Raw genomic sequence first — 12034 nt, 5'->3', positions numbered from 1 at the left:
CGTCGGCACTGTTCGCCAGCTGGCCGCATACCAGTGACACTGGGCGGCCATCTGCACCCTCCCTGGGCTGTGCGGCGGCGGCCCGGCAGCCGGCGGCCGCAGGGGGAGGGGAGGGAGCGGGCCAGCCGCGCGGCCAGGTGCGCCCCCACAGAGGGGGAGGGGTGGGCGAGGCATCTGCGTGCGGCCCGGCTGCGCTGACAGTCTCACATCTGTGCAGCGCGGCTGGACCGGCTGCGGCTGCGACCAACAACTGTCCAACCCGCCGCCAGCCAGCCTGTCGAACCCGGCCAGCCAGCCTGTCGGCATATGAGCTGTACGCCTGGCACAGAGCCGCGGACCGCACCGGTTCACATCATAGAGCGGCGCTATAAAAGTCCAGAGAAGCCGCCGATGTAATGTCGAGTACCCAACGCACGCACCTGCGAACACCTGGTTACAACTGCATAAGCTATGAGCTGTGCTGGATTCCATTCCGTATAAGCTGCTTGGTAATGAGCTATTCCTAAACGTCATTCTATAACTGATAAGCCTTTGGCATGTCGGTACCATGTCGGAAGCTTGTGCGATTGTGTGCAAATTCAATTATGCGAGAGGAAAGGAATGTGCAAGCAAATCCATTGAGGCTGGCATATCAGCAAGGCGATTGTATGAAGGAGAGGAAAGCACAGGTAACCATTCATCATAGGACTAAGATGCGACGCTGCCATATTGAAAAGTTTGACGAATCACGAAGCCACGTCTCGTATTCCTGCATAGGTATAGGTAGGTAGTATATAATACTGAACGAGGCCGGTGTAAATAAATTTTCAAGACCGAGGTCCTTACTGGATTTTTGAACGAGGCCGAAGGCCGAGTTCAAAAATCAGTAAGGACTGAGGTCTTGAAAATTTATCACCGGCCGAGTTTGGTATGTATTTTACTGTATGCCAACGATAAATTTATTTTCTGGACCGAAGCTCTTAGCCGACTTAGGAACGAGACCATCCCAAAATGTTCGCTTAAGTGCATTCTGGTAATGCATTTTTGACCGTGGTCACTTTGCTTACACCAGTTATTACCACACCCCTCAGGCTAATGTATTTGAATAGGCCAGGCATACAGTAAGTAGGTATACGGCATACGCGGTCGTAATTTGTTTCAGGTTCAAAAGAATAAAGCGGCCTATGCCTGTGATGATTCCTTTCCACTTTCATTAAAGGAAGATGATTTTAATGGTTCAGAGGAATAAGAATCTTCACATCTGGTCAGTTGGTCACCGATATGCCAATTTTCTGCAGTTTTATTAGACAGACAAGAATCATGGCATTTTCATTTGCATTTGGCGTGGATAGGTTCATAATTATTCCTTTGAGACGGGATTGGATTTGGGATTGATTACAGACCTGTCGCTGCACAGGCTGGGTTCTCATTAAGAACACTAGCGGCTTGTTTTACCTTTTAAATTTGATTTGACTTGATCATTCATGGGTTGAACATTTGTAATATAGCACTCGTAGATAGGCATAGCGCACACGTATGTAGGCCTACATAGGTGCTATTTTCCGCGTCATTTTCCGCATTAATATTCAAATGAAAAACGGCGTAAAACGGCGTTTTTCTTAAAAATATTCGAATGCCCGTTTTTAGTTCTGCATCTGTATTTTTAGCGGGCAGATTTCTCAGGCCAGAGCCTACACCAAGCGGAACAAATTGCGTTTGAAAGGACCTGACCTCATGTGCCCCTCATCCTATCGGGAAAATCCGGGCTGCTACAGAATTTAAAGTTGATCATTTAACGGGCCGAGCACAATCCGCTACGCTCACCGACTTTATATGGATAGTAACGCGACCATTGCCACTTATGACCGCAGGCCATCCCCGTTGTGGAAACAACCCGAGTGCGCGCCGAAGCGGTTCAACCAACCGGGTTATCACGAGATGTTGGATCTCCCCGAGCATTCTTTTGTCCAGCCAACTGTGATGTGTTCCGTGTGAAGTACAGGTCTCGCGGGTTTTAGCGGTAGGTTTAGCACCTAGAAAATTTAGTGTACTATATCTTCGTCGTCTTAAGCTTTTAGTGTTGAAGATGCGATCGACTTGTTGGTTCACAAGCCGGCCATGATCGTGCAAAAGGCTTCATCGTAGATCGATTAGTTTCTGAGATAACCGGAAATGTAAAAGTGCAAAAACTACTGCTTTATCTCGCGAGAGCCGTACATAGGTAAGCAGTCGCAAACTGCGTTTATATGCCGGTACATATTTAGCTGTCAGACCTGATTTTCCCAACCGACAAACCATTAAGTATTCCCTTCATCCTTCTCTCTCGCTCAGACCACCACACCGAGCGAACAGCGCCTCCCGTGACCTATCCTGTGACCTATAGTAGGCCCCCTCGCTATTACATGGAAGTACCTACAGTCCACAGCAGAAGTAATGTGTGGTTTCAGTCATGGGTATGTTCTGCTTCTGAAGCCTAGGAACGATTATCCAGACTGCAACGAGACTTTAAATGTAGCTTACATGTATCTTCACCCTTGCAGCTACAACTTTATCTATTGACGTCTTCTTTTCAATCAGTGCCAATTTAAAAACCGTCGGTCAAAGCCATCCGTTGAGATTGGTAAAACCACACATTACTTTAGCGGTGGGCTGTACATGCCGGATCGAAACTATCTGGCAGTCTGGCTCTCCCGGGACAGACGCCGTTCGAAGTTCGAACGGCAGCCGGCGCGCGGCTGCGTCGATGGCGGCAGCCGGCGGTGGCAGCTGTTACAGGGGTGTCGGCAGCTGCCGTGCGCCGGCCGTCGGTCGGGCCGAGACCGGCACCAGGTGCAGGCCAGCCCCACGCCCCGGTCGACACCGCACAGAGACACGCATCGCGGCGCATCGACGGCGCATGGAGCCGCCGCCGGCACCGGGCCGTCACCGGACAGATGGGTCCGATCGGGGAGACAGCGCGCGGATAGGACCGAGCTGATCCGGGGTCTAATGGGACTGACAGCGGCGCTCGTTACCGAGAGGACCGAGGATGTTCAAGAAAGTGATAGCAGAAATGCATGCATTTGTTGTTTATGGCGTAATGATGCCTATATGTAATATGCAAGCAAGAGTTGACAAAGGTTTCATGCCAGCACTTGGCGAAATGCTGCTGATGTTGTACGGTCTCATGCTTCCTAAGACGTCAAACCACAAATAGCTGGTTGAGCTGCCTGGATCTAGCCGCGCCCCGGTAGCCTGTAGCGAGTAGACGGTAGCAGTGTCACCTACCACTGGGTATCGTGTTCTCAGCAGCTGCCTCAGCAGACAGTGAGATGCTTTTTGTGCCCCCTCAGCGGCAAACTGGTGCTGACTGCCTAATGTTTGTTTTCGTGTTCGAGACGACGTTGCTCCATCATGATTGGTGCTGACAGCCTGCCGTGAGCGACGACAAAAAGGAGACGCCGGCGGCGACACTTCATCAGACGAGATAACGACGAGCGCGAGTGTAAGGCGAGCTTCTGCGGCCGTCAGCTCGGCGGCCACCGAGACAAACTGGATACTCTATAATGCCGAGACAGCTGCCGGGCACACGACCCGGGAAAACTGGCAGCTCCCGTGTCCGCCGTCCGAACCTTCGCTCGCCGCCGACTAACACTGATGAATGGGACGTGCCGGGAGGGTGGCTTCAGTCGATAAAGATGGGTTTTGGGGATAGATAAGGCAGGTCTCTATTCGCTGAATGTGATGGATAGCTACAAAAAGGCAAGCTGCTGACAAGCTGCTCTTGTTCTAGCCCATAACAATTTTCAACGCGTCTAATAAAGTGCGCAGGGAAATAACATCAATATTCGATGCAGATCAGTACTTATCCATGACAAAATGATTTTAAGCTTTCTGTCTAAGACACATGGAAGCTCCTCTCTAGGCTCTTTTATGGTCAGCATTGTAGAATTAATGTGGGAAGGGATACGGAGAGCCACTGTAAGAATTAGGTAGCATCACAATGCGATGTATGCAGTTTCTCATTCGCTGCGATCATTGCTTGAAGGAACGAGACATGCATCATGAGTCTTATGATAGCTGGCGTATTGTCGATCACCTCGCATAATATTGGGAATTTACCGCACCCTTATCATCATCTTGTCACTAGACTCGTTAGTGGAGGCATGTTAAATATAGCGCCGTGTTTGTGAAATTTATCAGCTCACGATCATCGATTTATCTCACTCGAGGCTAGCGGTAGTCGACTGAGACAATCGCCACTAGCGGCTCAGTATACAGGTTCATCAGCCCCGAGTTATCCGACTCGGAATCTAAATCTGCTGGACGCTGGTCGATTTCGTGGGCCCGATAGCTGCGCCACTTTTCTCGATATTGCTCCTCCCATGCATCCATGGCTTGGGGCGGCATTCCGTTGATAGATGGCACTGACCGTTTGCGCCTGAAGGTATACTGTACCGCACGGCCCGCGGCTGAACGGCCAGCCTCGCGTGACGGTAACTAGATCGGCGAAGAGAGCGAATGAGCATTTATTGTGCATAGACCACAGACAGAAGGGTTTTCCTGGAAGAATGTTGGGCAGAATTGGTCATAAAGACATAAATGACTTTATTGAATGTTCTTCTGAACATCGCCTGTATTTGGCGTGCTCCTGACGGAGCTACTGATAAGACTTAGCATATTCAACTCAGGCTGTTAACTACACAAAGTGGTTAGTTTGAAGAATCTGGTTTAGAGGCAAGAACGTGATTATTTTCTTTTCATTCACATTTAGAACCAGCTGAAGCGGTATGAGGAGCAACTAAATGTGCAATAGGCTAGCATGCTAAGGCTCATCGTTTTGGTGCATGCCTGTGCCTTCAAATCAAGCAGCAGTCTTGGTAGTTCTACCAAGACTGCTGCTTGAAGGAAAATATCAAAGGCCTTACGGGTAACCTGAAATAGAACGATGTTTATGATATGATGTTTTACCTCCTCTTTATGCACTCGGTCCATTATTTCCCATTGGGGATTCAAACAGCCGGCTTAGCAACAGCCTACCGTTGAATAAGCGCCCGTGCAATTTATGAAACTCGCAGCCGTGAACTCTCGCCTGACTCCAATAAATCGGCTCCACCACTTAGCCGCGGCGCATAACATTGGTCTGGCCGCGCGCACCTGACGCCGTCCCATCCATTTACCGGTAAACACCCCTTATCTCCGGGCCCATGACCTTCCCGCTGTTTGCCGGGCGGCCGGCTCATCGCCTGAGCGGCGCCCTTTCCGCGGTGTGCACCTGTACCCGCCGCGGGCGCACCTCCCTGCCGGCGGCCGCTCAGGGCGCCAGGGACGATGCCCCGCCCCGCGGGCGGCCAGATAACCCGTCTGATCTGAGTGGCACGCAATATCTGCCGGTGCCGGGCCGGGGGCGCCGGCCGGCGGGCGCCCGGCAGCGGTGCCGGCCGCCGCCGAGCGCCGCCGGCCGCCAGACACGGCCGGCGCCGCTGGTGGGCGGAGCCTGGCCGGCGGGCGCCGCGCACCAAAACCGACCGCTGCCGCCGCCCCGCGCCAGTCGAGAGCCATAGCGCAACGTGGAAGGACAGCTCACAGAGTCGGGAAAACCAGTGATCACGGTGCCGCCAGTCGATCCCACCTCGATGAAGACGGAGATGAAGCCCGGCCGTCAGCCGCCCGCTGTGTTCCAGCAGAGTCGCCGACTGCGCCGGCCCCGCTCCGGAGACACGGAGCGCGTGCGTGCCCTGCTGAACCGTCTCCAACATATCGTACCGGCCGCGCCCAAGGACCGCCAGCTGCCGCAGGTCCAGGTCATCCAGCATGTCATCAACTACATCTGCCAGCTGCAGCATCAGGTGGTGCGCCACCCGCGCCTCGGCAAAATGGTGGCCGCGGCGAAGGAGGGGGAGAAACTGCCCGTGAGACTGACGGAGGAGGGGAGGAGGAAGGAGGGAGGGGAGAGGGAGGAAGCCATGGAGGCGGAGACCGGGGAGAGGAGAGAGCCGGCCGGCGAGACGGAGGAAACCCTCCAGGTGAGAATGGAATGTGAATGTGTGGGCGGTCATGGGGAGTGGCGACGGTAAAACCGCATTCCTTCGTAACTATGGCAAGGTTGTATCTGTAACTGAAGCTCGTATTCAACTTGTTTATTTGGCCTATATTCATTTTTATACCCATATTTCATTCATCTCATTGTCATTTTCTTTCATCATAAGAATGAGGTTTACGTTTTACTTCGGATTGTGTTTTGAGTTTCAAAGTTATTACTCTTTAACGACACAGGTGAACCATAGAAGCAGCTATGATGGATATCTACTAACTGTCCCACGATGTCACTCTCTGACCTCGGTGTTGTCTCTTCCCAGGTGTCCTCTGAGTCCAGCTCAGCGTCTCCGGGTGACAGCGACGAGCCGTCTCCGGAGTAGAACTTCCAGACTACCAGACACACCACCAGTACAAAACGTCAGCTGTCGACCCGACAGTGACCCGACCTGGGTCACCGGGCCGACCTGACCTCGGGCCAAGGCGTGGGACCAACACCGGCCTGGATTTCGTCCGTAACGGGCGAGACCACAGCCCATAACAGGGCAGACTAGAGCCCACAACAGGGCGAGACCAGACCACGCTTCCGAGGGGGCAGAGACAGGCGCCAGTGCAGATCTGGCCCCACCTGTGGTGGTTTCTTCCACTCATCTCGAAGCCAGTGCCCGGTGTGGGAGGGGAGGTTGGGACATTCTATCCGATTGGTGAAGCTCTCTCACTGTGGTTGGGAAAGTGCGTGACATTTAGCATTATCCATCTTAGCCAAGGTCGAGCATGCGGCGCGCGGTGTACAACTAATGTATATTGTATGTTTGTTTGTTTGTTGGTATCGTTTGAGTTTCCTGTGATCTGATTTTGTCTGTGATATGTCAAGAGATGTGTATCGAATAAAGCGTGAGCGGTCGCGGTCACAGATGGTTGATTGATGTCGGGTTCCGAGTGACCTTCTCAGAGTCCATTACCGATGCGACAGGTGTCGCCGGAGTGTCAGGACCGGGTCCGAGGACCGTCCGGGGGAGCCGACCACCGGCGAGGCAGCCGCAGGACACAGATAGCACAGCCAGATAGCACGGCCCACAGCCATAATCCAGAGTTTGATTCGAAATCGAACGGCCCGAGGCAGACAGTAGGATTATAGAGGCTGCCTCTCTGGGTTTCCAGGTGTGCTAGCTCCAGGCGTCAGCACTCAGCGGGCTGTCAGAGGGCGGCCGTCGGCTCTGAATCTGGGCCGGCCGGCCGGGGTCGGCGCTCCGCCGCCCCGGCCCGGAGGTCGGGCGCACACAATGGCAGTCCCAGATTCCGCGGTGCGATCGGGCCGCTCGGAGGGAGGCGGGCCGGCGCCGGCAGCGGTGCGCACCTGCCGCGCGCGCCGGCCGCCGCTGCCCTCCGCCCCGCCTAACCACCACGTGGGCCCTCCGCGGGCGGCTGATAACCCAGGCACGCCACTCGAGACGCGCATTTCAGTGTGTCCCGACCCGCCACCGATGGCGCCGCGCCGCATCGCCGTCCGCCATTAGCACAGCCATTACCATTACCGAAACCATTACTATTCCAAACACGATTATGGAGAGTCCCGGCACGTGGTCCCGATCACCATCTGTGACCCGAGACGTCACGAGAACGCACAGCTGCCGAGTTTGTTGGTCTTGGTAAGGTCTCCTCGACCAAGCACAGTGCACACTTTACATCACCAGCTTCGCTATGCTGTGTCGCTGCTGGTGGCTGCTGCGCTGTCGTTACGGGCTAAGGGTGAAGGATGGAGGGCGCAGCCGACGTAGTTGTTTACTGATCGGTAGTCTGCATGCCTGCATAAATTAGAATTTTTCAACACGGATCTCTATGAAGGTTGATTTTTTATCCAGTGCTTTAGCGTGCTGCTCTGCAATGTCGAATTTACATAATACATTCCAAGTAACAAATGCAGCGTAATTGCCAATCAACTAAATATAAAAGATTGCTCGTTTCACTTAGCGCCAAAGCACGACGCTGCAATATTCTGCGCGGCTGCCGGCCGCTGCGGTGCTATTAAGGCGTAAGAATGGAATTATCGATTCTCCCATCTATCTCGGCGATAATCATGTCGGCGGGCTAATATCTCAGCGCGCTGGCCGAGCATGCCAAGCAGTGTTTAGGGGATCCCGCGGCCGGCAGATGGGAGGCGGAGGGGTCAGGCCGTCCCACGGCCGGCCGCCCTGGGCCGCCCCACCTGCCTGCCGTCCGGAGAGCAGTGTCAGACAGGTGGCGAGGCCGACACGGGGGGTCACCGGCCTGACCTCGCCGCTGACCTCTGACCGACACGGCCCGGCTCCACGGCCGCCGCTCCTCTCAACTCGCCCAGCTGACGAGTGAACGATCACGTAATGGCATCACGCAACGGTGGGAGGTCTAATGGATCATCTGAACTGCAGTGGCATCGACAAAGAGCGAGAGATTTGCCACGGAACCGTGTCCGAGAAATATAATGGGTGGGCGTCCGAAAATGGTCGTGTCCTAATTCGTGTTAGACGCGCCTCGGGTGTTGGCCGGCCGCCAGAAGCCAGTCATCGGTCAGCGGCGCCGCTGACCGGTCAGCGGTCGATCGTCACCGTTCGCTGACCAGCGATCACCGGCCATCGCTTCCTAGTAGATAAAAACCATCAATGTCTATAAATTACGACAAAGGATAGCTGTATCAGTGACATGATCCGGACAATACATTACATGATTCGTTTATCTATCTGTGACCTCCTGCGGCGCTCGATCCCTCTGAACCGTTCCTCGGAACACGGACGCGGCCTGGTCGTGCCGTTTTCCAGCAAAGTATGGCCGCCGACCAAATCACCGCTCCTGAAAGTGAAATGTTAGTCACGAGCGTGCAAACGGCCCTGCACCTGACTGAGGTTCCGTGCGCCGGGCCGCTATCGGGACCGGAGCGCCCTGTAGAGCGCGCCCGGCTGTCACCACCGCCAGCCGGCCGCGTCACGGCGCTCCATTACGACGTCACGAGCCGCATTGTGCGGGCCCGTCGCACGTCACGGCACGGCCCGGGTCACGGGTCAGGCGGCCCGGGTCACAGAGCCACCATTGTGGCGGCGCCACCCGCGCGGCTGGGAACGGAAACGACCCGCTCGCCGATCGGCGATCGGGCGCTGAAAAACATTCCGAAAAAGTCGACCGGCCGCCAACGTTTCAATGGACCGGAATCGGTGCCAGCGCTCCAGGCTCGGGGCGAGGTGAAACGCGGCCTAAAAAACGCGACCGTCGTGCGTGGATAATCGTGTACACTACCGAGCCTCGATGCAGCGTTCGCTGTGGTATCTGTGCACGTGTGTGTCCTTGGTCCTGCTCGGTATCGGCCAGCCGATCGGCCCGGTAGGTAATAGCCGTTCTCAGTGCGGTTCGTGCCGGGCCACAAAGGGCGCCTGATGAGGTCGGCTCTCTCCGTTCCGTAGCACAGGTCACGACCGCGCCATTCACAGGGGAGGCCGCGCCGGTGGCGGCGCCGGCGCGGCGCTGACGGCGCGGCAGAGTTATGTGAGAGGTGTGTGAGGAGCGCTCGCACGCTGACATACCCAGGTGATCGTTAGACGTCCAGGTGAAGGGTTGGGCGCGGTCTGCCGCAGTGAGATCGTGGGACTCATTCATTTGGATTCTGGACGGCGGATGGCAGCACAATCTTTCATTTGCGGCATTCACTGGTCCCCCAGCTGGTAAAATTGTTACTATCGTCATGCTTAGACTCCTTTCGCTTTGTGTTATTGAGGCTAGTGACTCAATCATGCTGTATTGACTGTTATAGAAATGAAAGCAACAATTTTCTTAAGATTCGGCTTCCATTCGGCAAAGAAATACCGAAACCCAGATGGTCCTAATCCCTTGCACCTTGCGGAACTTGGAGCTGATACTTATCTACAAAAATGCATATTCAAGCAGCCGAGCTCATAACAAGCTACGACACCACAGTAATTCGCCAGCGTATGCAAGACACCTGACTATACTGCACACATTCACACACCGCCAACCATCACCGCACAGGATGTGAACCAGCGGCCGGCCGTAATTACAGTCCCATATACCGGCACACAGAGCGGCCGGCACGGCGCGGCGGCCCGGCAGCGGCGGCGCGGCGGCGGCGCCCCTGCAACGTTCACAGGGCGGCCACGGGCACCTGGGCACCGCTCTCAGGGCACGTCGGGCCTGGGAACTTTCACGTGAGACTGTGTGCCGGTCGCGACTGGCTGAGCGGTACAATGGGGCGGCGTGAGACGTCTCCAGCCATCGTGACGCCACTCGCGTGACGCCGTAACGCAACGGTGACCCCCGCTCCTGGTCACGGACCGACGGCGTGAGACGCGCCGCCGCTGTTTTAGGCCACAGCTGTAGACATGGGCTGCTGATGGATACGTTTAGGGCAGGCATTTGATGGGCCGACCGCCGATGGATTCTGTGGGGGACCAAAGCCTTCTTGGAAAATTTGGGCTGAATATTTTAGGAGACGCGACCTTCCATCAATTTGCATCGCTAGCTTCCGCATTTTGTGTTTGCTGCTCCTATCTACATTTACAGTATTTGCCTGAACATTGAACATCTAAAGTCGAAAGCTGTTAATAATGTGTTTGAGGCTCAGAATAGTCACATTGGACTTACTGCTAGTTATTTTTCGTACCTACTTTATAAGTTCTAGATGAGCTGATGCCGCAAAAATTCACAACTTTAACGCAGGTGTGATTTGAATGGTGAATGTAAAGGAGGTCATTTTCACCATTCAAAGCGGGACGATCAATCTTATTTGATTCATTCTGCCTACTTGCTCATTCCTTTTGTCGCGGGGGAGGATTCTATCACCGCGAAGTCTCCGGTGATGGCCACTATGGCCGAGCCGTGCATTTTAGAACGTTCTGAATTTCTATCTGATCCAGCTCACCCCGCGGGCTGGCCGGGAAAGAAGATATCGTTTCCCGAACGAAGCGTGGAGAAGTGGGACAGGTTTGCACCGGTTCGGTGCTCTCTTATCAGCTCCCAATGGGAAATGCCCACACTATGGGTATTGGGCATGATGCCCATGGGGCGTAGGCGGAGCCGCCGCAGGGCAGTGCAGTGCAGTGGCCGCGTTATAGGTCAGACCAACCGTGATAAGCGTGCTTTTTGTTCATCAACAACAAACAGACACTGGAAATATACAGGTTTCGGCACCTCTGGCTACTTCGACCCAATATTTCCTTCTATAAAAATCTATTCATTAAAGTGCTTCCTTATATCGCCGAACCTTCATTACATGCACTTATCATAAATACATGTATCGAGCGCTGATCTTTCTGCCTAATCTGTCGGCGCTTCATCATATCCCGTCAGTGGGCTGCGCCGACGCGCATCATTGGAGTAGATAAGACCTATCTGTCAAGGCAGGTGATGATTGAAGATTTTCCGTTCAAGACCACTGCACCGCGCCGGGAGGATCATGCTATCAGCTAATCGCAAATGTGCATATCTTTTGACTTTTATGTACAATGCAATGAGCTAGAAAGTCAACGTGTGTATAGAACGGTCATGAACGGTCACAGAGTGTCATATAATCAGGAATGCGGAAAACCATTTATTTAAATTGTGACTGGCGGCAGCATTCACAGCCGTAATGCCGAGCAGACAAACACATTTGATCCATCCGTCATCGCGCCGAGTCCGGGCGCCGCCGTCGGATAACTGTAAATCGGCCTGGCGCGGCCCGAGTTCAGCACCTCGCCCCGGGTCTCAGAGACCTCGGCTTCAGCCAGACGGCCGCCGCCGCGAGATCAGAGCGCTGCATCTATCAGGGCAAGGCAGAAGGTGAGGCGCAGGGCAGACGTAGGGTAGGCCTGGGAAAGGACAGGGCGCATTACACAGGACAGTCAAGGCGGGATCGAAACGTTCCAAGGAGAGACGTCACTTTCATCTATGTATTTCCATTTTTCCTCGTAAAGACATTTATACGCGGAGCGCAATCGGTCGAAATGAGTTGGGGCTATATCTATGTGTCCCAAGGAAGGATGTGACATGCGTGCTTTTTCGGAAGCTCGCTTCGTTT

General features: G+C 54.4%; 1 protein-coding gene across 1 annotated transcript; it reads left to right on the top strand.

Moving 5' to 3' along the window:
- The first annotated feature begins 5424 nt into the window (after window positions 1-5424).
- Window positions 5425-6907, top strand: LOC122394572. Its single transcript, XM_043391549.1, has 2 exons — window positions 5425-5984; window positions 6318-6907. Exons 1-2 carry the CDS (start codon window positions 5595-5597, stop codon window positions 6375-6377), a joined length of 450 nt encoding a protein of 149 aa, XP_043247484.1. The 5' UTR covers window positions 5425-5594; the 3' UTR covers window positions 6378-6907.
- Window positions 6908-12034: the final 5127 nt, after the last annotated feature.

Source organism: Amphibalanus amphitrite, unplaced genomic scaffold (genome assembly GCF_019059575.1).
Source record: "Amphibalanus amphitrite isolate SeventyFive unplaced genomic scaffold, NRLGWU_Aamphi_draft 000600F_arrow, whole genome shotgun sequence".
In the NCBI taxonomy this organism is placed as follows: Eukaryota; Metazoa; Arthropoda; class Thecostraca; order Balanomorpha; family Balanidae; genus Amphibalanus; species Amphibalanus amphitrite.
This window is presented reverse-complemented; position numbering and strand designations above follow the sequence as displayed.

Excerpts from the sequence above, each read along its gene's own strand:
- LOC122394572 (XM_043391549.1), top strand. The coding sequence starts at position 5,595 with ATGAAGACGGAGATGAAGCCCGGCCGTCAGCCGCCCGCTGTGTTCCAG. Across the intron at positions 5,985-6,317 it reads AGACGGAGGAAACCCTCCAG|GTGTCCTCTGAGTCCAGCTC; the intron begins GTGAGAATGGAA and ends GTCTCTTCCCAG.